This window comes from Branchiostoma floridae, chromosome 19 (assembly GCF_000003815.2).
Source record: "Branchiostoma floridae strain S238N-H82 chromosome 19, Bfl_VNyyK, whole genome shotgun sequence".
NCBI classification, from domain to species: Eukaryota; Metazoa; Chordata; class Leptocardii; order Amphioxiformes; family Branchiostomatidae; genus Branchiostoma; species Branchiostoma floridae.
The window spans coordinates 10,195,216-10,222,924 of record NC_049997.1 but is presented as its reverse complement, the minus strand read 5'-3'; the positions used below and the strand labels follow the sequence as shown (position 1 = coordinate 10,222,924).

Genomic DNA, 27,709 nt, shown 5'->3' with positions numbered 1-27,709 from the left:
AACGTCATCATCCAACCATGCAGAGAGCAAACACAGGGAGCCATGCTAATGGTACAAAACTCAGCCTGTGACTTGATAAATTGAAAACCACCCACAGAAAAAGGAGCTAAAGGCTGATGAAGAAAAAGTATCACTACATCAGGGCCCCAGCAAGCATTGTCATTCTGTCAATTGACAGAATATTGCAACATATAAAAATTTCAAGACCATTTTATCAACAATGATGGACAAAGTTGAATAAAAAGAGAGAAAATTGCAAATGATACCTTGACAGAATATTTTTTCCATCAATGAGAATTGGGATGGCGTTAGAAGCTGGCAAGAGCCCTTGTCGATATTGTATTGTAGATATCAGTTTTAGTCAGCACATTGAGTCATAATGTTATTTACCATAATGATAATAATGCCAAAAGCAACAAATGTACAAAGGACTAAGATGCAAGAAAGGAAAAGAACCTTTAAGTTAGCATCTTCAAGATGTCTTCTTCCCTCGCAATCTGCTTGCGGCCAACTCTCGGCCTTCTCTCCACGAGAAGCCATCTTACAGACAATGTTAACGTCAGGGCCCCTCACCCTCAACAAACCACCCACCTGACTCAGGCAAACTGACGCTTGGCACGCGGCCAACAACCTGCAAGTTCAGCCTGATACGTCCGCAATCAATACATTTAATATACACTGCAGCAGAAACGCATGCAAGCACTCAAAGTATTGACTCCTGAAGCCCTTTAATTTTGCGATTGTCCCGGATTAAGATGATGAATGGCAGGTCAGTTTGCAAGGCAAATTGAACCAATATTCAACAGTATTCTGACTCATCCTAGCTACACAGTTATTGTAAACCTGCTGTGCTGTAATAGTAACTAATACCTTTGCATCCTCCAATAGATCCTCGTCCTCGTTAAAATCAGCTTGTGGCCAGCTCTCCGCCTTTATCCTTCGCTCCTCCATGGCAGAAAACACGTACAAATCTGCAGCCAACACCCCGGTATATCAAGGAAGGTTTTCCTCCTTCGTGTGTATGTAAGCTACACACTGTAGGTTCACCAACAATGAGAGACGCTCCAGGGAAAAAGAAGGCCTCTCCTTTCTGGCTGGTCTCAGAATCTAAGCCGCATCCAAGGACACCCTTCTGCTATCTCTACAAATAATGAGCCCCTACAGGGAAATAGGGAAGCCCAGGAAAGGTAAGATGGCATCCGAGGAATGAGGCCTTTCCAAAGTAAAAGCACCCGATAGAGATAAAAACCACACACAAATTCGGGGGCAGATGTCAATAAGAACTGCAAGCGGAGATGCCCCAGAAGCTGGCTTCACAACAAGGCAGTAAAAGTGTGTGAAAGTCTTTTAAGAGATGATAAGACAAGGAGACAAGAATTTAAAGTACAGAGGCCTGTAGTTTAGCGATTGGCGACAGGGGAAGCAATCAGCAAGAGGGTGTCAGAAGCACAAATATGAACAAGAGGTCCTTTAAAGGGAAGAACCAAAATTAAAGGCAGCTAAGATAGAGCTGAAGCTAAGTGTGGTACCGGGTTATCAATTAACATTTTTAACACTTGTGTCCCCTATTTAAGCCCGATTAGGGCATCTTAATTACAGTTATCTTCGAAAGGAAACTCCATCATTAAGTTCTCAGGCCGTAATCTGTTTAAGAAAAGTACACAAGTTGCGAAGAAGTTGCAGTGTCTACGCTGTTTTGTGATGTGTTACCAAATGACAGGACACGGTAACAGGCTGTAAAACTGAACTAACCTCCATATAAAGAAGAACATACAGGCACAAGACAAGTGAATATAAAAGACAGCATACACAGACAACAGGATGTGATGTCATTTGTAGACAGGAAGTAAGCTAAACAGTAAAACAACAGGTGAAAGAAAAAGTATGAAAGAAAGAAAATCAACACAACAAGACCATATTGATAAAGATATCAATATTGAACAACAGAGGAAATGATTCAGAAGTAACAAGACTGTGGAACAACAAGACACTGCAGACAATGTTTGGCTGCAAATTAAAAACAAGGACCAAACGGAAACTTTGTAGCACAGTGTTATTACAAAATTCAAGTTAAACTTTGACTTGATCCTACAGATATTGAAAAAGGGTTTACCTTCCTTCAAAGTCTATGTCCTATCAATCTCCTACAAGTAGGAAGAACAGTTCCACACAACAAATGAGTTTATGCAAAGACGAGAATGAAGACAAAAGTCAAGGAGAACCTGCAAAGCCCAGTCAAGAACAAAAACGCCCGGAACCAGACACAACAGCTCCCCAAGTGCCGCTGCCCATTAACGCAGAAGGACGTCACTTTTCAAAGGAGCCCTCTTTCCACAAAGGAAAGTAGGAACACCAAGGCCATTCCAATGGTACTTGTCTCGGCACAAGTACGAGCTTACGGCGAGGTAATGCTTGCCGATCGTTCCGAGGATTGCCTGTTCCCCGTGCCTCTGAGCAAAGTCTGCGCCTTTGTGTGTCGGAGGGAAGTGTACAAACAAGCCCACCTCAATGCCACCCCCCACCGGGGGTTGGTGTTTGGAACAGGAGGCGCTCAGGTAAATGATTTACTGGCGACTCCCGACGGCCGGTAATGTGGTAATTCCACACACCTTCTGACATTGAGACGCTGGGTCAACAAAACCGGGCGACCTTGAACACCTATGGCCACATCAGGCCCCATAAGTCGCAGCGTAAACAATATTATAATACCATTTGTAGAGTAATTCATTGAACTTCCTGCTCGGAAGGTTATCCACTAGTAAAAAAGAATAAGCTTTTGAATTCTGACGTAAGTAATAGTACATATTATCCCAGTTACTTCATAGCAGCTTTATGCTTAACAGTAAATAATGTAATAATGTAATAAATAAATATTAAAAAGAGATAATACATGTTTCGTTGGAAGAAAATGTCACTGTGAAAACTTATAAAAAGTCACTTACTTGAACATCACACAATATCCCCCAAAATGCAATGATCAAGCACAAAAAACTGCAACGGAATGCACAAATGGCAAGCCAATAATTTGATCACAGAAAAAAAGCTGCTCTCTTCCGACCAATTACATCAGCTGACCTGTTTCATGTGATTAGGTGACCTGTCAATCAAGCGATGAGTCATTACAGAACACTTGATCCTGGGAGGTAAATAGTGACTTAGGAAGTCCCCTTCTTGTTCTACCAGACAGCCATCACTGAGAAAATTGGATTTGTATAAAGCAGATCCTGCAAAAAGAACTCTGCAACAGACCCGAGTCAGCCTTCAGATGTGCCCTATGTGGCAGAGACTGTCATTCTCGTATAGGACTGTTTAGCCACAGTCGACGCTGTAGGGCTGATAATATCAATTAGGATTTTACCATGGTCAATATTGACCAAAGGAGACCATATATATACCATCCTTTATTTCATAATTGGAATATGAAGCAAGATGTTAAAGCTCCAAAAATCAACAAAACATATAACAATTTTTTCCGAATCTTTAAAATTCATGACGTGATCTGTCAAATCAGGCTCGTCAAATCACTAAATTACATGTAGTTACTCAGTAGCGACAGCCTCTAGTAGAAAATAGGTTGTACAGGTCTCGACATACAGACAAGACAATGTGACTAGACAGGATATGTCTCCCTATGACATATTAAGGGGATGAGACAATTACCTGGGCAAGCTCTTATTTTAATGACAGGGTTTCTACTCTATTCTTCTCTGGGTTCAAGATTCTGGACAGCAAAATTTATCACAAAAGGAAAATTAAGGCATTCATACCTATACCAACTGTTACAGTAACAACTGGACTGTGAAATCACCTTAAATCCAAAGGAACAGCTGTCAAATGTTACCTTTATATTGCCTAGGCTAAAGTCATGATTAGAATCATTTTGTGAAACCTTATTACTTGAAATAATGGAGGTTATGTTTGCTCAAGTTAGGTCTATTTGCAGAAGGTTGTTTAGAAAGGTATACAGTGGCTTGTCATGTCAGTTTTGACACCTTGAGTACGATATCTGGGTACAGGTTACACCTGCAATCTTATCAATGAACAAAGCACCTCAGATTACCAGGTGTGCTGCAATATCATGGCGTGTCAATCAAAACTGTCCAGCTCTCCATTTTGTGAGGAAAGACGTAGCAATCGAAAATTATATGTCTAGTCTTCCTTTGTGTTTTGTACCTTTTCGTTGCTACCTGTGTGGAAATAATACGCTTATGGTATCTACTGGCACAAGACAAGACAAGCCTGTAATATGTGTCAGCAGTAGGCTTTGCGTTGCCCAGTAGCCCGAAATGTTGTTGTCGTTTCCAGGCCCGTGCCAAGTATCATAAACTGGCTCTAACCGCTTTCTGTTTTTGCTGTAAACATCACTCTTAAATGAGATGTTGACAACTTTGCACCTTTTCTATTGACTAACAACAATACCTAACCCTAACCTTGTACCTTAAACAGTGATGGAGCTCTTCGATTACAGATCGTACAGTGAAAACTTTTCACCTGTCGCTATACAGGTAACATTCCAAACTCAATCAAACAAAGAGTTCCACACAACACCAACAACAAGACATAGCTAGAAGACTGAAACATACAACTTTCTCATCCAACTCTATATAAGCACAGCAGAGGGTTGAAAACATCACAATTCGCTTTGACCCCAGGTGAACCCGTCTAATGTTACCTGTTTAAAGGGGTGGGTGGGCAGATTTCCTTTCAACCAGGTTGACCATGGGAAGTGCTAAATACTCAAAAACAGGAAATCTTGCAAAACAAGTCAACCATGGAGAAGTTTTGGTGCTAAAGACAACATTTCTGTACTTACACTAAGTGTCTACTGTAATCTTAAACAAAAAACAAAGCATCACTGTCAACAGTAACAATCTACACTCTATTTGTCCTTTTTTCGGAAAAAGTTTAACATTTATCTGAATGTTCTACTGTTCCTTACATTAACAATAATGGTTGACTATCTCAAATTGGTTGCATAAACATGGATGAAAACATTACAACCCCCTTGGCACAACTTGATGGTCCGGATATTTGTGCATTACAGGAGACAAAAGACACAGTAACAGCTGACCATCCGGAAATCTCGCCTAATCTGCGGATAATAAGAGAATAATACAGGGACAAGGTGTGTTTCCTCAAGGTGTGTTTCCTCACCTTAGTTTTCTTAGGTGATGCATTCCTGAAGGTTAGACATCCAGGTAAACAATACTCAAATACAATTTAATCTCTACATCTGGATTAAAAAACGGAGATTCACTTGCAGACATTTCGATGGGCATCCATCACTCTTCTTTAGCATTACTTGGTGACACTTTGTCTTTTGTTAAAAATTACAGAACACTTAGTCTAAGTGAAGAAATATTGTCTGCCGCTTATTTGCTCAACCCTTATTTCCCAAGTTGCAAGGTTAGCAGGGCAGTATTTCCCAAATGAGCTGAAATTTACCAAAAAATCAATATGTTGCAGAATTTACAACAGTGTGCATTTTCAACTGCATTAAGATTGCGATCAAATTTGATAATGCCCTTTCCCCCTTGAAAGTTTGTCTCCTGTAAATGCTATAAATGTCAGACAAGATATCAACAACTATTTGTTCTTCTCCAACCTCTTAAAAAGGAAAATATACATGGTAATATTGTATGAAGGAAACATGAATTATGAGCGAAATAAACCTAAACAACATTTAATTTGTTTTTAAGTAAACCATACTATTTTGGTAAAATTTGTTATAAATTATCAAAACTGTTGTTTTGGTGATCTAGCAGATGTTGCAGTCCAGCTTTTATGAGCATTTTTGGCCGTGATTCTACATTTTGGAAGTGACCTGAGTGTGTGCATATTTTACAAGTACATGTGTACATTTTCCTGGCACTCTGGTATCTGCAAAAAGCGTGTACCTCCAGAAAAACATACAAAACACCATCAAATACGCTCAAAACAGTCCCGACTGCTACATCTGTATGGACAGACTTTATGTTTTCAGTGTAATCATGTGGAACTACCCTGAGGGTAACAGACTGCTGGGTCAACCCAGATCAATGGAAGGCTGTATTCATTACCCCGAGTAAAGTGGGTGGCATCAGGCAATTAACTTCCAAGCCCCTCACTGTAATAATTGCACAAGATCTGTGGCTGTGTGCCATTCCAAAGGAGAACACATACAGTCAAACCTGCCCAAGACGACCACCAGGGGGACCGGTAAAAAGTGGTCGATTTGGACAGGTGGTCGCCGAGGAGAGTATCGACTCAAAACATGCCCGATGCAAAGTATAAATGGTTGCCGTTGTGTTTAATGGCAAATAGCAAGCACACTGCACGCACGCAAAGAAGCGAGGTCTTTAATGTCAAATACAACACGCACACTGTAAACTATAAATTTATCCCCAAAATCCGACGCAAACTGGCCGATTTCGGCACAAAATCGCGCTAATTATCATCAAAAATCGATGAAAACCTTAATCTTGAAAATGATGCGGTCGTTATAGGTCCCGAGTTAGGCCGGTCGCGGTCGCGTTGGCCAGGTGGTCGTTGAGAAAAGGTCGCTTAATGCTTACGTCAATGGGAAAATAAATCGGGACCGAGAAAAAGCGGTCGAAATAGCCAGGTGGTCGCTGAGAAGAGGTGGTCGCTCGGGCAGGTTTGACTGTACATGTACTGGTGAATACGTAATTCCCAAGTGTGTATTCTTCCCATGTGTATTGCTATTGATCTCCAAGGAGTACACATTTTTATATGTAACTACACAGCCAGCACATTCAGAGTGAAAAATATCCCACTCAAAGAGGTAATTAAATGCAACAGCAGGTAGTTTTGCAAATGTTATTGTCCCTTCTTTAGTATTATTATACCAAAAAGAAATGACACTATAACTGGGAAAGTTTTAAATACACAAAAAGATACCTTTCAGCACCTAGGTCTTACTCACGACACAGGCACTTAAGCGTGAAAGAACTGTAAAATAGTAGCAACACTTCGCAACCACATACCACTTTGGTTCTGCATTTACAATTAACAATACCTGCAGTTATTGCACACAACAAACAACTACATCTGTGACTTTGTTTCCCAGCTTATGGTAAACTTTTCTTCCTTCGTGACCTGAACTGAGGTCTTTTTCAGTGAGAAAGAATCAGGTAAAAATCTAGTCATTGAACAAATGCAACAATTGGAATGAACACATTATGCAGTTGCAACATAGCTGAAATAACTGGTGTCAGATCAAAGAAGGCTCAAATATAAAGAATAACTATATGTTACAATCACACAATACCTTTTTGAAATATTGATACAAGGAGACCAGAAATAGGATAGGCCTATATTTCTATGCCTTTGTTACTTCAATACATTTTGTATGTCCATTTTGTTTTTCCACCTGACAAAACTAGGACACAGCCAAGCCAGGTGTATGCATGAAGTTCTGAGCATCCAACTGCCATGCATGTCAGAAATCATCATTATCATCATCACCACACAGATTCAAAGTTGGTTTGAAAATCAGAAAGAACACCTTATACTTATAACATTAAACAACCTGACAAAAATAACCCTAGCAAGGTCACCCCCCCCTCCCCATCAACAGGTGCACAGTAGCATCAGAAACAAGACCCCAAGGTCATTGGCCATCAGGTATACTAAGCATATTGACACATGAAGACTGCCCGCCCTCCCATTTTTTACCACTGGTTCTAGGTCATTAGAAACCCTAAGTAGTTAATTATTAACCATCAATAACATGATTGAAAGCTCAGTCGACTTTGCCAATATTTTTCTCTCTTTCTCTTTATGTTCATTGAATTTGACAAACATTTATCAAAAAAGGTAGTCAAGGGCGTTCCTGACTTTCTACAAATAGATGACATATTCAAATACCTTCTGATGAAGTGCAAATTTCAAGTGCAATGTTAAAACAACTCTGGCTATTTTCCACCTGTCTTGAAAAATGTTTACCTAACTTAGGTTACCCTGGTATCCAGAGAACAGCGCTCGCGGCTACGGTTCTTTCCCGGGCCGCTAGCAACATAGCCCCGTAAACCGACTTTAGCCGGCCCGGGGAGATAAGCCTCACGCGTGAAGGCGTAAAGTCCCTTAGCCGGCTAAGTTGTACTCTGATATCCAGGGTAAACTTAGGTCTGTATGCAGCATCAAAGAAGGTGACAAGGTCTCTTTTGAATAAAACATCACAGTCCATTGCAGTAACCAAATAGCTAATTATGAGATGGGAGACCATCATGGCCAGATCACCCCCAGGCAGCTTCGCCAGCTCGCTGCTGATAGGCAGAACTTTAGAAGGCTTGCACTCGCCTGCGCTGCAGCCGAACGATGAAATGATGAATGAATTATGAGATGAAGGTCAGCAAATCATTCCAACTTGAAAGGTCTTTTTCAGGGCAAGGAAAACAGTTTCTTTCTTCAATAGCATCAGGTTGATAAGGCTTTGCGACTTTTTTGTGCTGAATAATACCTGAAGGGTAAATTGTGGTAACAATCAATTACAGTAAGGAATCACAATAAACTGAGATAAGCTGAGCTGAGTACCAACTAGAATATCACTAAAAAAAAAATTTCTATTTGATTCCAACATCTTTTGTGCTGTAAAAACCTGCCTGCAACTAATCTCCAAGCAAATCCTTCAATGGCATAAGATAGTACCAAACTGGCCAGGAGATAGTCAGCCAAGAGGTGTCAATTTGCCAGTAGCAAAACACACTTCTAAGCCAGCTTCATTCCTCTGCCAGCTTTTTATACTATCTTATGCTACCGTAGGATCTGCTTGGAGATTACCTGCAACTTCCCTATCCAATTTTGCATGATACAAAACTTAGATAAACATCTGTAAATTGATTAGGGGAGGGGCTGTCGTTCGCACCCAATACAACCTTCTCACCCAGCTGAGGATAACAAGCAATTGTGATATTCTCACCCTTTTCAGGGCTGATATTGGGAAGATTAGCACCAAGTATAAATCAACACCTTTAAATATTTTCCCATTGTAGGAAATATCCAGAGTCAAAAAGAAGCTTTGTGTATGACAGTCCTTCTTTTTTAATACCTAGTGATGGGGATACACATTATACTGCTCATTGTCAATTCTACTCTGCTCCCATAATTTGCTGTACCATGACAGTAACAATGACAAATAGGTACACTTTCCTAGAGTGGTTTTACGCCTAAAAACCTATAATTGCTAAAGTTAAGATTATCAGACACATTTGGGAAGATGAAATGAAATTATGGCCCCCATCATATGCAGATTGTCTCCATACATGCTACAGCTGTTCAAATTTATGAATGCATCACTTAGACAAACCACCAAGTAGATGTGTGGAGTTCACGGATTTTTAAAGACATTTTTGGCCGTATAAAGTACCTTGTAATGTAGTCTACCAGTTTTTTTCAGTAAAATATCTTTCTCACCAATAAAAAACAGCAATCAGTCATTCTTACAAGTAATTACTATGGACCTTGGCATACAAAGACCTTGGATTTCTAGCAATGCCAATCTCATTTTGATGAACTTTGATCATCAAGTGCATAAAGTCAAAGAGTTGCACCACCCAATCTTTTCCCTATTGCAAATGCTACCTTTGCAAACAACATGTTAGAAGAGACTTGTCAACGGTTGAACAATTTTCCACACCTCCCTATCAGTTGGTCTAATTTGTAAGAGAATCACGCCAGATAATATTGCATCCTCAAAAGGGGCAGAGAATTTTGATACAGCTTATCTTTGCCGAAGCCTTGGTTAATTGTTTGCCGAGGTGTGTTTGGACTTGCTTTTAACAAACTCTCGTCTTGATACGAGATTGTGGCGATACCGATGGCTATGTGTTGAAGCCTTGCAGCCTGTTGATGTTAGGTGTGCGTAATAGACAGAGCGTTTACGTGGTGTTTTCAGTAATTTTCGGCCAGGTAACCTGAGGACAGGTCTATCTGTTGCTCACCTGTCCTTGTCTAATTGTAAACACCTGACTCGTGGCAGTGTCCGGGGGATCTTACCTTGGATTATCCCAGGTGATTGTCCCAGACACAAGATTTACAAAGCCCCATTAAAACACCTGAAAAACAGTCCTTACATCCAGGAGACTTAGCGATGACAGGACACACAAAAACGGCAAACAACGGCCGACACAAAGCCTTCACAGCAGACGAACAATCTTACCCTCATTGTGGACACCCTGTTTGTTTTGAAAATAATACCGAGCCCCGGCTAAAAACATGGCACCACTTTCAGAGCACCTCTTCAACCAGCTTACCACTATTCTGTACTGTTGCTTGTTAGAGCATTGTGTCATATACAATGTACGGTAAAAGTCAGCAATTCAAAGAAACGATTTTACCTCGTACGGGAAAGGACATGAACGACGTTTCAGCACGCTTTCCCTGTCCATGCCTTCCGCTAACAGGTCTTTCTCCATGTCCGTCTACAACTTCTGTTCCAAAGCGCTCACGCGTACCGCGGTTGCTTAGGCAATGCTCGCCTGGCGGGCAGATATGTTGGGAGGCGTTGACGGATGAACGAATGAGAGATCCTTAAAAGGTACTTGGGAACGGGAGGGAGACCAGGCTGTACAGGAAGCCTTTGTACCCAAGTACTGAGGTGAATAAACATTGCAAGGGCACCCGCTTTGCATAATCAAATGGTGGACATTTGCATTTGTATACGTGGGGGGGAGGGGCATGTTGGGCATATTTGCAATGCATTTAATCAAAGGTACAAGGTACGGAATATAATTAATTTTGTCATCCAAAAGAATGGATAAAGGCAGGACTGAATACAGGATATTGGTAACACAAGTTTATCGCTGTTGCTATTTGTGTAGCACTTTCCGCACCCCCCGCACAATGGAATGGTCCATCTGTATGCCTGCCAAACGTTTGGCTCATGAAAAAGTCTTCAAGTCGTCGCGAATCACAATGGGTGTGAAAACAATAGGGCGGTGTGGGGCCAAGCTGTTACATCATGCCTAATTATGCGGGGCATTACGGTGGAGCTAATTTTAGCAAACCCAGCAACAACAACAAGGAACACATTTCAAAGGGGATAACACAGAACCTCCTTGCTCTATTACTTAGTATGTGACATTAGGCGAAAATTGAGTGAATGAATTTTGTTCTTAGAAGTGTTAGAACGTCCTCGAACCTCTGTTGTTACTAGGGCTTCGTTTAATAGCTCATGCCATAGACAGGCTCAAAATCATCATAGACTTTTCTTTCTTGGGATTGAGCTGGTAATGCTACAAGTGACTACAAATTAAAGGCCAGTTTCTAAGTATCAAGGAGGTTTAAACATTTAAGCCTTCTTGTCCAGAATACGATGTACGCAAACTTCTAAGAGTCTTTAACTGTTGCATGTAACTGTTAGGAGTTTTCCTTTATCCCACGGATCAAGGAGGTTTAGTTTACACATTTAACTTCCTAGTCCAGAATAAGACAAACGCAAAGTTCAAAAAGCCTTTATAGTTGCATGTACAAGTTTTCCTTTTATCACATAGATAACCTAAAGGTACTTAATATCATAGCCAAGGTGTACCACTTAGTCCATTCCATTTTTCTCTCATATTTAATCCTAGCAGGGACTTCAATACAACATCCTCAATGATAGGAAAATATCATTCTACTTTGCGTAATCCAACATTACAAGAACACTAGCAGAACCACTTCAGCCCTTTCTTCAAGTCTATGCTATAATCCTGTAAGGCCCCCTTTCAACTAGATAGATGTCGACTGCAGAGGGTTGCAACCAAAATTGGATTTGTGAACCCTAGGCCTTGATTTCAAACTTTCAATATGTTGCAAGATGTCAAAGTATGATTTAAAAGCCAACAGACATGGCATTACAAAATTTAGTATACTAATACTTTCTGTCTTCGAAATTTGTTGAGCTATCTGTCAAATTTTTTCCCTTCGTTCAGCTGCCACAGTGCGGTTGCAGCCTGTAGCGGACAGTGGGTCTAACAGATGACTGGGTCCTACAGTACAGCCTACTACAGGTGTAATGTTGCTGCAGTAAGCCCAGGTATTTGCCTGGTCTATAAAGGGTGACATTCAATCCACTTAGCCCGCGATATCGGGCACACGCGGATCAATACGCCAAACCCGCAGGCACGCCCGGAACTCGTAAGGACTCCACTTGATATGGTGGTTGGAATTGCAGATTCCTGTGGTCTAACAAAATGGAATATTGTTGAGATAAACTTCACAGTTGTCTGAATTCTGTCAGTACTGTGGATAAGTCTCCAGAAAACTGAGCGGACAGAACATTTCTTTCTTTAGTTGGTGTCCGCTTTTAGTACTTTCATGATTACTGAGAACATCAGAATGTCCTTTTTTTTAACTTTCAGGGACAGCCTCTATTCTCTAACTTCTCTGACGACAAAGCTTTGAGGATATTTGATGAAGGTAGGACAATTTGATGTGTACAAGTACTACAACTGGATACGATTTTGAGATTACTTCTGGACATTTTGAGTGACATCAATCACTCTTCTACTGCATCACTAGAGTGGATTATTCTTGATAAAGGTTTTTTTTTTACTTGCCAAGTTTTCAACAAGTCCTCACAAAGCAAAAATGATACCATAACTTTCAAAAAAGCGAAGAGGAGAAAAAATACCTGAAACAATGAGCAACTGTTTACCACAGACCTCTGTAGGCAAAAAAAGCAGCTGACTCAGGCAAAAGTCACCTAAATCCTCATTCAGGTCACACCACCATGGTCATGGTATGTGCAGAACTTATACTACCTTACAGAAGGAAATCCCTTAGGTGCACAATTCTTCCTTTGTTATTGTAAGAAACACCTCTGTGAAAACACTACTTGAAGACAAACTTCCATGCAGAAGTGCTGCTTTGTTTTCACATGATTCTTCAAGAATTCCACCGATTCAAAGACAGATTCATACTCCAATTTAGCAAGAGTGCTGTATGATGCAATGGTTCAGAGAAAATGAGAAACTTTTGAAAGTTGTCCTTTTAATAATAGCAAAGTTTTAAGTTTTAAGAACTTGGCACATCAACCTGTTGCCAACAGGTGTGGCCAGTCAAAGCTGTGAACCACTCCAACAAAAACAAGATCTCTTCTTTATCATATTTTTATTTCAACATAAGAATAACACTGGAACATTTGGGTTCTTATACAGGTTTCAGACACTGATCTGATTGAAAAAACAATGCAAAAAGTTTAAGAAAAGCGGCTATTAATAAGTTACATTCTCACCATCGTAAGTGAGCAAGGAACTTTCATCAGATGAAAGCTCCTTTAAATTAGCGTTTAGGATTCTCATGTCTAACTCTTCAGAAATGTCAGAAGTATATTTGGGTATGATGTTACTTTCAGCTCAGCTGTTCTTTGGAATGTAAATGTCTTTTCCCTCTAAAGACATCTCGAAATCCCCTCTTAGCCCCTCACTACAGAACACTGAAGAATGTGGCACAACAAAATGTCTGACAAATCTTTTCCCTCCCACTTCTGAGAAGACCTTGGTCAACATTTCCATGCAAATATGGAGAAGGCTATAAAGGGACTCCTTTGTCAGTCAGGAATGTCATTTAGAGTTTACCAGCAACATAATTCAAATAAATCTCATATTTTTCAGATTCTCAAATAGTTAAGACTTTACTTGGGGTTTGAAGCGTTTCTTTTATGTTTTAACGGCCGATGCTCTTCCTGATGCCAAGACTATCATATTCACATGCAAGAATCTTTATGATCAAAAGAAGCAATGAACTTAGTACATTTATGCATTGATATAAAAAACAAACTTAGCAAAATCATTCTGGCAAAAGCAAAATGGAAGCAACAGACGCCATTCTACCCTTATTAACTAAATATCATGTCTCTTCATTGCGAGCTTCCCTGTGACTAAACTGCCAACATGTCAAACGAATAGCTGCAAATCAATGGGCAGTCCTGGCAGGGGAAATAGTTTTCCAAATGGATTAGTTATAACAAGGTGGAAAATATGTCTGCATGTAATACCAATCAGAGCATTGTGAAACGAGATTAGGGTTCAGCCCTGTATTTCATTGCAATTTATGAGAAAGCAAATTGCAAGGCTGAAATGCATCCGTGGACCATTTACCTTGTGATAAATCGTTGCCTAGATGTAGCAAATTGAGAAATATGTTCCTCGTGATGGTATACACTTTCACAAGCAATTGCACCAAAAGCGTTTTCATGCATGAGCGACTACTGCTGAGGAAACTGCCTGGTATGTTTCCTAACAAGATAAGGATAAAATTTATGATCTTTTGAAGGGATAAAGGAGTGGAAATAATTAATCTTCTGGGATCTTGCATGCTACGAAGCTACAGAAATAACCAACGGAAAATTAAGAAATGTATCAAGCTTACTAGCAGTAGCAGTTATTTTTTTTTGGAAAAAAGTTCACACAAATGTTCACACAAATTTGTGAACATCTCACCATCATCTGTATCTGTGTCTTTCAGTCATGTGTTTTGCTCTAACTATTTCTCTTTCAATTTTAAGGAGTATAAAACTACGGACTAATTTGCAACCAATGACAAAGTGAAATCCCTCAATGTTTGGGAGCACATCTTTTATTGTTTGCCTCTACAAAAATCATTGTAATGTGAGTGCACTAAGTCAGCTGTCAAAACTCTGCCCTTTCCCATCAAATCTGACCTACATATAATCCTCAACATGAAATCCTGTGGACCAATTTCCATTGACAAATCCTCGCTGAATCCACCATGTCCAAATCAAACATAGACCAAATCAGAGAAAATCCTCAACTGATCCTAAAATTCCTGCCAGAAAAATCTCTCCCATATTGAATTTGCCTCAAGCGAATGTAAACAAAGCTCTGGCTTTTAGTTCAAACAAATTGCAGGATTCTGTTGAACAAAAGAAGTGTGTGGTTAAGCTATGTGAATACAAATAAAATCACTCACTAATATAGATTTATTGCAATCTCCAGGATGCAACTTCTGTTGACCGATTTTCAAACCAAAGTTATGGGCGATCTTTTATAATACCTCCCTTTTCAAAAGTATTTCATGTCAAAAGGCACTTTTTTTAAATTGTAACAATCACCAAACAAATCTGCCTACTGATTTTGACATTAGCAAAGATGATTGATAAGAAATTCAAGGACAAAGTGTCCTTGATCCTCAGTGATCAGTGACTCACTAGCTGCAGTACTAGTTTACTTCCAGAAGGAGGTGCTCCTGCAACAGTTGTACAGCTGTCTAACAGTACATTTTTCAAAAATACATGTATGAATGCTCATGGATGATTTTCGAACAAAGGATAATTCTAAAACAAAGATATCATGTTGCATTGATAAAACAGAAGGATCAATTTCAACTTTCTCTTTATCATTTTTAGGCAAAAATTTTAGCACACTCTTATTGTCTTTATTTGGGCTACATTCTCACCAGCATGAAAGAACTATGGAATTCCCACATTCCATATGGAAAATCTCCAATGGGAACACATGGAATTTATGCTCAGGGCAAAGGCATTATTGGCATTGACTTCAAATTGACTGGAATAAATCTGAAGAGACAATGGGGAATACTTTATCATGAGAAAAACTCACTGTTTTGCACTGGAACAAAAGAAATCCATCCCATCCCATCAGTGTTCATGACTTGTTCATTAAGCAATTTGCAAGCCTACATTTGTGCAAATCCCTCCGTAATGCCACGTTATGCTGCCCCATCAAACAAATTAGCCCCGAGCAGGACCCAGGGAACTGCTAAAGGGACTTCATTAGCACTGATTTTACCCTGCAAATCTCTGGGATTTCCTGGGCTGGACAGTAAAAATAACATCTCATCAGCCTACAGAAGGTAGCTTTACTGGTATCTCCGAGCAGATGTAGCAAGGCAAAATTATAATGTTTCTAAAGCTCCCAGTTTCGTTGAGCAACAGGCCTTTCTTTCCATACTACTTCACAGAACCAGCTACTTGAGAAACCTTATGATTTTTCCCTTTCTACATCATAGCTTAGTATCCTGCCCTGTTTTTGCTCCAGTCTATTCGTCTTACACACTAGTGACTGTTCTAACCGATTAGAACCCGGAAAGGTATGGACACCAGTCTATAGTATTGGGCTTCCGTAACACAAGCAAGATCACAAAGCTCTACCTCCTGAGAAGTTTTAAACTGATTTTTTGATTGATACGCAATGTAGCAATAGTTCAAAGATGGGCCAATACAAAAAATAAAACACAATTTCCTATTCAAATCATCTACCAGAGACAAAAAATCAGGAAAAGTCTTTTCAGTTTAACACTTCCTCAATGATTAAACGGTGCCAATTTGACTCTCTTTGGCCGGCTATACTCCCTGGCCAGCTTTGATACTATTATGGCACCGTACGATCTGCTTGGAGATTAGTAAATATACTGAGGATACGACATTTACAACCGACATGCTGAACTGAGCTGGTTTAGCCTGGTGTCCTCCTTGGTGAATAGCTCCACCAGACCAAGTACTTCCTGATGAACTCCTTAAAACGGCTCTTTAAGTTTACCCTTCAGGTGGGAGAAGAAGAATTCTGGGAGTCGCGACCTCCCCAGTTGTGTCAACAGTACAGCTCAAGGCACAAACCCCAGACAGGCATGCTTCCAAACTCTTTAGCTAACTCTTCCATTACAAATGTCTGAGTGTCTCAACAAAGCAGTCGAGAAATACATCTAGCATTGTTGAATCTTGTCTGTAATGCTAGTCTGAGGTTATAGAAGTTCAAAGTCAAGGGGTCATAGCCCTCAAGAACACAAGTCAAGGGTCACCAGTGTCTTAAGGGCATGGAGGAAACACCTGTTTCTTCTTTTGTTGTCTTTAAGAAAAGGGTGTCTAATACCTTGCCTTCTTAAATATTTGTCTCCTTTATAGTGATACATTTGTATCATATGTCTACAGCATGAAAGAAAAATGAATCTACCTCCTATAACTTCAGGCCTTCACAGTTCGTTACATTATCATTGACAAGATCTCAAAAGTCAAAGTACAAATTAACAAAAGTTTACAAAACATAAGAGATGAACCGTGGGGTCGTGGGAAATATTTGGATCAACCTTCTTCTCAGGCACATCATTTGTGCAATTCTTTTGTCTGTCAAGTTATCTGCTTTTCGTTTCAATTATTTTCATCATCGCCTTACTTGCTTTCCATTGTTACACTTAACCAGCAATCCGCTATCAACAAATTAAAGGGCAGACTAAAAAATCAGACGCATAGAAAGATTGTCATAACCACAGGCGCCGATAGCTTCAATCATATTGATTATTTTCTCCGGCCAGGCTCCAGACAGGACTTGCCACAGACAGACAGAAACATTTCAAACCATTTATCTCAAACAGACGATAAAGCATCTCGATTTCCCTTCCCATTTTCTAAATTGCTGAGGTTCGCACTTCAAAGGCATAAAAAATTGCTTCATCTTCTCAAAACTACGATAGATATGGCACAGAGCAGGATTCAATTTCCTTGGAAGAAATTTTTGGAAAGTGTATCTTGAAGAGCGATGTCTATCCAGTCCGCCCCACTGTCTCCATGTAATACTCAGACATGCCGTCTCACCGCTACTCGTGTGGACCGCTGAGGTGTTATTACTGCCCTCAAGCAGGTAAAGATACTTCCACCATTCCCAAACTGCTCAGAAAATAGGGTAAAGTTAATGGACGTCATCTCCATTAAAAGTTGTCAGGTACAAGAAGAGTACCAGACTGAGCAGTTTCAAAACTTTCAACATTTTTACTCTGTGAACTATAGTATTTTCATTATCAAGAGAGAATGCTTTCCCACAAATTGTCAACCAAATGCATCACAGAGGCGTCAACCGCTGTGCCATTATATGCCACGAAATCTCCAAATGTCCCTGGAACCTGCACCAACTTTTTGCAACATTCATTTTTGATCCATGATTTATCTTGCTTTTCAGACTCACTGTCTCTGAGATAAACGACTTTATAAAAGCCAACATCCACTAGTTACAGTATTGATTTTGCTGATCATTTTAACTGCAAAAAACACTGCACTATCTTCTAGAGACACCTACAAATGTTACGAATCCATCAACAGCTCTTAATTCACATTGAAATGTGATATTTTTGCACCTGCAAATCTCACAACTTTGGTAATAAAACCTGAGTCTTACTCTTAGCAATTAAACTATGCCGCCACCTTCCTTCCTTTACTGAAAGATGCTATCAAATACTAATTACAACTGGAAACAAAAAACTTTCACTAATGAACAAGGTAATTTCTCAACAGTTTACCTTTACCCAGATCTGTTACGGAATCCTTTTCAGCAACACCTGTATCAGCAACCATTTATCAAACCATCAAGTTCATGATCAAGAGCTTAGGAAGCAGCAACCCGATCCATGTGTTACATGTAAGATATAACTTTGACTTTGACAATGCTTAGGCAAAGCTGTTTTATATCAACTGCACCAAATATAGATCCCAAATAGAGAAGTAGTCAAAACATTCACATTGCAAAGTTGCAATCCTTGGCACTTCTCCATGTCTGTAAAAGTAGAGGTCTGCATTAATTTCTTGCACATTGCAGATACAAGCAAGTCCTATTGATATCTCATAGCTGACTGTACAAAAGTACAAGACATATTCTCCCCTGAAAAGGAGAGTTGATCCAAAATTGTTAGCACACTTCAAGACTGACTTCAAATTCATTTTGTCGTGTTTCAAGGAGCATCTTTCAGCAAATTTTCTTAGATGTTGAAAAGTGCCGTCACCAAAAAATGTTGCCAATTTCACAGCTCATATTTTGCCTGAATCTGGAACCTTGTTACATCACAGAAATTCTCCTTGCAAAATACAAAGACCTTAAGCATTACCGTCACCACCTCCAAACATGAATGAAAAATTGCTAACTTTGTGGCAGCCTCTCTCAAGAAAGCATTGCGAGAACCCACTTACCACCATTTGAGGGTCCCTCCTTGTGAGAAGTTCTTGTACATGAGAGCTTCCCTCCGCCATCATCAGACCAGGACACAACAAATTGACGCTCTACTTCAGAAATCCTGAAGCCTTTTCTCAGTACAATAGAAGCTACCACAGACGTTCACAAATCTATGAAGTAGAGGAGGAAAGCTACAGAACAAGACGCCCCCAACTCACACCACTGAATAATAGATAGACAACCCTACCTGGATAGAACCCTTCCACTCGCTGCGGATGCAGATAAAGGACTTAGGGACCGCAGAGACCAATGAAAGACTGTCATCCTCGATAATATGCAAATGAGGTGGCCTAACCAATCTTGCCAAATTGTCATAACTGATGGAATGAATCAACGAGACGGCAAATTGATGAAGTTTCCTACGTCATTCCCAACATCATGTTCATTGCAAATGTTGTTAGTAGAGCACAAGATGTAATAAATCGATTTGGGGAGATTGGAACCTATACAAAATTGGAGCATAAGTGGATTTTCCGCAAAAATCATTACAAGCTCTCTCAGCAGAGGATTTTCCATACATGATCTGCAAACAGCACAAACGAAATCAAATTGACGAGAAATTCTGGAACTCGCAGAGCCAAGATTTGATTTGGAAGAATCCTTTAGATTAGACACTTGTCTAGTGACACCTTTTCTTGGAATAAAAATGGCAGGCCAATCTTCAGGGACTGAAGTAATCTCAGAGAGTGCATCCAGCAATTCAATTAGATCCAAAAGTCACTAAATCAGGCAGGACGGAAGCTACAAGGGCAATTCCCCAGACGGTTAAGAATTCCCGGTACGTTCATTTAAGCTCTACTAACTCCAATTAGCAGCTAGAAGACTGCAAATGGAACATTCATCTGACTGTTGATGTGGGAAAGAGAAACAAGAAGGAACATTTACTCGACCTAACTGCTGGAAAACAAATCACATCACTTGTGTCATTAAGCAAAGACAAAGGGACAACCGCGACCTTGGAGTCGCTGCTGTGATTTTCCAGGCAATTAAATCCTGACAAACGACACAAATCTATTAACCAAACAGGCCCCTGATTTTTAGTGTTACAGACTTTGCAAGGACACATTTGCAACTTCCTCAAGTTACAAATCATAATAAATTCAACTCTTTGGCTGTACATTTTGTGTTCCTTTATTTATTGCTTTGAGAGCACATTGAACACAGTAAATTCAAGCCCTTTTCTTATAGATTTAATGCAGTACTTTCACAATGTCAATGAAACATCTGAACATCTGAAAGAGAAGATTGAACAGCAAAACCAAATGTCTCCCCCTGCCTCTATATCTAATGGGCAGTCACTCTACACAGCGCTGACATGTCATACACAGGCTGAGGCAATTCAATTACAAACAGTAACCCTTGCCCTCGCACGACCCAGGGAACTTACAACTTGGTTTATAAGATTTAGACCCCGTTCACATGGGAAAAAAGCAAGTGAGTTAAACGAGGAATCCGATTAAAATGACCAATCCAAAGCCATGTGAACAGAACTAATCCGATTGGATTGCCCATTTTGGATTGGATTGACTTGGATTGCAATCCACCTCGCGAGGTGGATTCAGCGCGCGCAATCCGATTGTCGCGCAATCCGATTGACCAGAATCGCCCATCTGAACACAATTGGATTGGATTCGGGCTTGTTTCATGGTTTTGACGTCATACATACGGGTACAGTGGACATTAGACATACAACCATACCTACAACATGACAAAAAAAAGTATCATACACGGAATAGAAAAGAAGTTTATGGGCAAGTTTGCATCTTACCGCTATGGTTAACAACCGGACGCCGCAAGATTTGCCGGAACATGTGCACCGGTTGTTGCCGAAAATCGGCAGTGCGGCAGAAGACTGACTGGTTCATTTTGGCAATATAGCCCATGAAAATAACATGTGTGGTTTTGTTTCTCTTCTATTGTTGGAGGCAATGTCCCAACACCACTAAAAAGGCAAATATTCTACGAGAAAAACAGTCGGAAGCGTGTCCAAACAGAATTTTCGAGCTTGGGTCACTTCACTGCATGCAAGCATGGGCGAGCAGTTTTTTTAAACGAAACACAGATTTTTATTTCAGATAAATACGTGATAAAGTCAAATGTTTTGGTAGCAGTTTCCCCTATTTATGCAACTTCTGCAACAGATACATCTTATATAGTTAAATGTGGAGTATAATCACACCGCGCGTAACATTTCCACCCCCAATTTAATAGACTATCCCAATGACCCGTATGACCTAGAAGCCGCCACTTTCGTCAGTGTGTGTTGCGGACCATCGACGCGTCAAAATCTGACCAAAGCCGGCCGATTTCTCAACAGTTATATTCAATATCGATGTCGCTACATCCTTCAAAAATTATGAGGCAGTCTGGCAACATTTTGGAGAAACTACGCGTGCCCGCGGTGGTCGTTGCACGACGCGTGCCGCGGTAAAGAGTTTAATCCGATTGTGTGGTCGCGGTCGCAAGTTTGAGTTTAATCCGATTGTATAAAACTCATGTGAACACGTTTTTTTTAATCCGATAGAAAATTTCAATCGGATTCCTTGTTTAACTCACTTGCAATTTTCTCATGTGAACAGGGTCTTACTCCTTGAAGAAACAAGTCTTCTGGGCCTGACAGGTGTGAGTCTGGGGTGGGAGAGTTCGGATTAAAAGCTTCTGCCGAAGAGATTTCCCACGTCTGTTTTAAAGCTACCTGAAAGGCAAGGTCGCTCTATATCACCTGAACTGGCTTAGCGGAGGACAGATGGATATAAACAATTTGTTCTAACTCTTCTACACACTTCAAGGTAGCAGTTTTTAAAGAGTTTAGCAAAAAGAATGGTAGATCTCTCATCGTAAAACAAAAAATAACAGTTTGCCAGAAATTTATTACTAAAAGAAAAAGAGACTTCAATAAAACTGTCCTCCCATCTGTCAAGAAACATTTTCATTTTGACCTTCGCAGATTCAAACACTGCCCTTGACTAGAAAATTGCCAATTTGTCACACTTTCTTTTCTGGCCTTGTCATACTCATGCAGCAGCAAAGTGAATAAAAGCCATACAGTCTCGGACTCAAAGCGTGTCATTCAACATCCAATTCAATCAAAACTCCATCCCGCAGACACTAATGCAATCAATAGAGAATAATAACTCCTGATGAATGAAAACTGCCACTGTGACCTTCCCTTGAAATATCATCAGAGAAACTCCATGATGTACTGCTAGTATTACTGCGTATGTAGGATCCAATTTGGTACTAATCCTTCGTTTCATTTCCACATCCAATGTCGTTTTCCCTGGTCGCCGGGACTATAGTTCCTGTGAAGACATATGGCTCTACAGCAGGCAATACGTTAGCTTTGAGTTCCATGACGGTCAAACTGTGACAAAGTATAAAGTTTCCCTACACTCATATTTGTAACTTTGAAAAGAGACCCTGCTTCGCCTATTGAGTCAGTGAAGTCAAGCTTGATGCTTCTGACTTAGGGAGAATTAATGCTACAGTTATCGCTATGGGCCGATCTTCATCTTCATGAAGGCCCTACAAACCTAATATAGAAAAAAAAGTTTTCAGCCAATATCACTACAGCAACAGATACTAGTTAAGTCTTCTGCAATGGCACAAGCACTACAGGTTTAGACAGAAGACAACCTAGGTGCTTGTGGATGTTGTGGTAATTTTGAACAGAAACATCCTAACAGTGTCCTGCTACTTTCAATTATTACTTTCAAGTTCTGGTACTTTCACATCCACATAGACCAAAGAGCAAGCTTACAAGTACCCATTGGCACAAGCATTAAGAACCCTTTCTATAGTGACCTGTCCACATAGACCAAATTCTACCAGTCCCTCAAGTGGTTTTCTTGGGCAGTTTTGATGATATGATGCTTGGCTTGCTGCACTGTATCCTTTCTTTTACAGACATGAATTTTTGATGCTTAGTATATCAATGCCCTAAATCTGGATATATCAACAGTATAATAGACAAAAACTTCCTCGGTTAGGCCACACCGATTTAATTTCTTGGTTCACGGATTCGCTCGCTCCTATTTTTTGGGAAAAAAAATAAAAATAAAAATTACCACTCAGCAAATTTTCACCATTAATGAAACCATTCACCAACTTTCTGGTGCAGCAAATTGGCCTTTATATTATAAGCTCCTTAAAGTGTGGGTACAGGTGCTGTTACTGTACAAAAATAGTGTTTTTGTACTTTTTTCAAGCTGAAAACTTTTTTTCTTTATGTTTTGGATTAGCCGTTACCAAAATTACCCCAACTATTTTACAATTTTTATTTTTATTTCGCCCTCTCGCTCCATATTTTTTATGAAAAAATCCGTGAACCAAGAAATTAAATTGGTGTGGCCTTATGGGCAGATACCATATGGAGCAGGAAGATATCATCAATATTATGGTTTACCCTGAATACAAGAGTCTAGTAAACAACATCCATTACTCAAATTTTCCTCCATTAGTCTAGGAAAGCAATTACATTGTAGACTCTGTATGCTGTTTCTGCATCAACTTCTTCATTGCTATTCAACAGATACTTTAATGGCTTTCTTAATAAGCCATACAGGAAAGATGGAATGATTTGGAAGAGGACTCCACTGTTTCTGCATCAACTTCTTCATTGCTATTCAACAGATACTTTAATGGCTTCCTTAATAAGCCATACAGGAAAGATGGGATGATTTGGAAGAGGACATCAGGCGAGGAGACATCGTTCCGGCACCGTAGCCAGACTGGCGTCGGCAAACAGATACCTTCTGAACCATCCTGATGAAATGTGGAGACCCATAATCCATGGCTTGTGGCTACATAAGAGGCATTTAGCTCAGGTCACTTTAAGGTCAGACTGGACTTTATGATAGGTTCGAGTTCCCCCTTCATACATAAAAGACTATCTGTTAATGGAACTGATCTCAAGAACAAACTGGATTTCTGACTCAAAGCAAGAAAAGTAAGGCACCTTTCCACCGTGCCAGAGAATCGTTTCATCATCCTTCCAGTCCCTGTCACTGCTCTGAGGACTGCAACACAAGAATGTCTTCTACCCCACTTCTGTATGTATTCTCAACACCAGCAAATCTTTAAATACCACCACCATTCCCTTGTCAGCAGTGCCAGAAAGCATTCCAAGCACGCATCAGACATACCTGTTACTTATCCACTCAGACAGCCCAACCCATAAACCCCAAGGAAACTAGACGTCGTCATTTTCATGGACAAAAAAGCAGCACATCGCAGCATCCAAATTACATCTTTAAAGGCTAGAGAAGTTTCATGACTTACATTAGTGGTGAGCTGGGTGGACAGAGTGGCGACCTTCTCCTGAGACTGGTCCAGCTCTCTCCGTAGTTTCCGGATCTGTAGCAAACAACAGGTTGCCCCTCAGGTGTTAGATATACAGGTACCACATAGCTTTGCTGAAAAGTTTTGGAAGCTGAAGGGTCTAAAATGGAAGTTTTCTGGTCTTCTCTTAGCCCATTCCAAATTGCAAAAATTCTGTTAAATATCCTCCTTGTCTGTCAACTACTACATTGTATATGTACTAAAATTGGCAGGACAACCCTGAATGAGAATATTTTTGATCATTGAAAGTTATAAAGCTTCATTCAGTAACTTTTAATCATTGCACTCTGTACCAGCATATTCTCTGCATTTTAGTCTATTCCCCATTGTGCTCCTACCATTTTTTGGCAGACATTAACAAAGAGAAGGTTACATCATGGCAATCCGAATTATAGCAATAAACTTCTTTAAAAGTAAGTGTACAATCACTCACAAAATTAGCCTGGTATCCAAACCTACTATAGCTGCTGAGTTTCTTCTGTCCTCTCTCTATTAGTGGAGAGGAGGAAAGATACTCTGCAGGGCAAGAGGTTTGTATATCAAGCTATTAGACAAAATACAAAATATATCTGTAGAGATTGCAAGTTTTATTGTGGTTAAAAACGCAAATTGATATGTCTGTTAGCATTATGGTATATGCTGCTATGTGGTCATCTAGTCAAATAAAGAGGCATGTTGCAAAAGCCATCATTAGTAGCATCAAAATGCAAAAGCAGGCAGCAACAAAAGAAGTGCACCCCACCAGCATAACCTAGATCTACTCCCTGTTTGGGTAGACGTTTTAATAAGACCTGTGATATATATAAAAATGAGGAGGTAAAATGACGGTCTTCCACCAGTGATTCAGTGCAAACGAAAAACTGCAAATTGTTTGTTATTATTATTAATTCGGGTAAATAAAATGCTCATGCTGAGGCAAGGTGAAGTTCTTTACCATGTAGGGGCCTCTTACAGTCCCAATCTGAAAATACAACCAACAACAAGGGGGTATTAGGGACTCCACCTGCCAATCACTTGTCAATCAAACTTCATACACAACAGGTGGGTCATGACCTTTACCTGTCAATCATTGGTTATCTTGAATGTGATTGGTTAAAAAAATTTTAGGGCTTTCAATTGGATATCAAATATCATACGTTACAGTTTGACCATTGCTCTATTTCAGAGATCAATTCCATGGCTTCATCTGTCAAGCATTGGTCATCTGGGATATGGTTTGTTCATAAGGTTTAGCCCTTTGGGTATTTCAGCTGTGTATCATATACAGTATTAGTTTGACTATGCCTGTATTTCTAGTCAAGTTTTCCCTTGGTCAAGCAATGGCCACTCAATCCTTGAAACAGAACTTTTTATTTTCATGATGAAGCAAAACTAGCTCACGATTTCTCCTTTGTGATCAGGAGCTTTGCCTCTAAAATGTTGAGACTAACTTTCTTGCTTCAGTAAAGAGATGACCAAGTCATGTGCAGATGAAAAGTTTGTTTCTGAAGAGCGCACTACTAAGCTGCCTATTAACGTATGGTGGGAAAGCATCATTCCATCAAAATTTGCACTACTGCATTAGAACAGTCTACACTAAAGACAACCACTGCTTCTAGTTCTACATCATGCACTCTCTGTGTATTCACACAACAGCCATGATAATATACTTTTTGAATTGTTCGTTTTCAACAATGTGCCAGCCACCTGCCCTATTTTTCATTGTGTATCTACCCATCTATCAACCACAGTCTTTTCTGCCTTTGGAGTTTTTACGCTCCTCCTTCTGCCAGGGTTGACTGACTTAAGGTAAACTACAAGGTCGTTGAAGGTCAACAGGGCTTTGTCAGTGCTCTTCTGTCCCCAGTAATCATTGGACTCTCTCCCAGAGGTTACAAAGAGTGGTTTGGACAAAAGATTTGCCGACGGATGTGTTAAGAAGTGCTCTGTGTATACAGTTTTGAATACTGTAAAAGGTGAAATTTTTGCATTTTCTAAAAATGTTCGTAGGTTTCCAGGTGACCTCTTCAATGCGAACTTAAAGCGAACATGTGACTTAACAGAACAACTCTTCAGGGCAGTCGCAGCAGATTTTAAAACCACTGTGAGCACTCTATTTTTGTGAAACAAAATCATTGAGAACATTTCTGCTTTCTTTACAGTACATTTGGATAGTGCTTGGCAATGTACTTCCAGACACCAATGCACCCAAAGGGTGGGGAGGGGGGAAAGCCGTTTGCCCTTCAAACTGTCCTAGAATAAAGTAGTGTATCATCAAATGTAGGTGACTAAATGATTATCTTGAATATCTAAATAAGGATAGAGGGACAATTTGATGTATCTCTACCATATAATCTGATCAGTAATGCAGATAAATAAATTGGGTTTCTTTTTTAAAGCACTTTGAGCTGTCCCAGAGAGGAATGGAGGTCACAGATGGACAAAAGGTCATGCTGAAATTCTCTTGACAGAACTTTATATCAAATGAATATGCAGAATTTTTTGTTTGTTTTGAAGATTTGACACTAGTTGGGGAAAAAAAGAATATCATATAAATATTATATTATTATATATTATATCAAATTAAATTATAAGATTACTTTCAAAGCAATGTCTACTTTCCTATCAATATTCTAAGTTTTCATAAATGACTTTTGAGCAACTCTTTCTGCCTTTATGAGAGCATGGAGGCTATGGTTGTCAGATCTTTAGTGGTCAAATAGTTACATGAATAAACAAGATGAGATACAATGAACGAGAAGACCATAGCTGGCCTCTTCTAACAGCACAAAGCTCTGCATATCATGTCATATGTATATTTCATGACCTCATCCCTCACACAAACAGCCCGTCTCTCCCCAGCCATTTCCTCCACTCCACAAAACTGCTACAGTAATTCACCAAGAACTCCCATTCACTCAGGGGATCGCTCAAAGCCCCCACTTGTATCCTAGCTTCAGGGCAGAATTTGGCAGTGGCATAGCTGGCATGACTCTGTGACATTGAGGCCAGACGAACCTCTTTGTGTCTGTAAAGCCAGCATGATTCAATATTTGTCAAAGGTAGCGTTAGAGGACGGAAAGCTGGCAAAGTTTGGATACAGATAATGGTGAGAGGTGGTGAAAAGACACAATGAACAGTAATCCCGGCAAGATCTCCGCAGTTTTTGCACGTGTATCGTTTCTGAGCTTGTTCACAGGTGGCAAAGACTTCAAATCGCTTTCCCACGAAAATTTGAGCTGTCAAATAAAATGAAAAGAGCACCTGGCAAGGTACCCATACTTGATAACAGGAAATGAGATTTTGCATCTGTTATTTCTACACAGTAGCAAGTGATTTTTCTCTGGACTAGAACACCTGTTGCTCTTGTACAGAAGATTATGAGCTGCAGATGAGGTCATAAATGTACAATACTTTTCATCAGCACTGGGGCA

General features: G+C 39.9%; 1 protein-coding gene across 23 annotated transcripts in view; it reads right to left on the bottom strand.

Moving 5' to 3' along the window:
- Positions 1 to 27,709, bottom strand: part of LOC118406541 (neuron navigator 2-like) — a 239,444-nt gene that overhangs the window by 21,219 nt on the left and 190,516 nt on the right. For 20 of the 23 annotated variants that reach the window (XM_035806622.1, XM_035806623.1, XM_035806625.1 and 17 more), the window contains 2 exons: positions 25,231 to 25,257; positions 24,237 to 24,311 (listed from right to left, as the gene is read on the bottom strand). In XM_035806622.1, coding sequence (XP_035662515.1) covers positions 24,237 to 24,311; positions 25,231 to 25,257 — 102 coding nt within the window. The remainder of the gene's footprint in view (positions 1 to 24,236; positions 24,312 to 25,230; positions 25,258 to 27,709) is intronic. The other 3 variants (XM_035806627.1, XM_035806611.1, XM_035806628.1) reach the window with 1 other exon arrangement.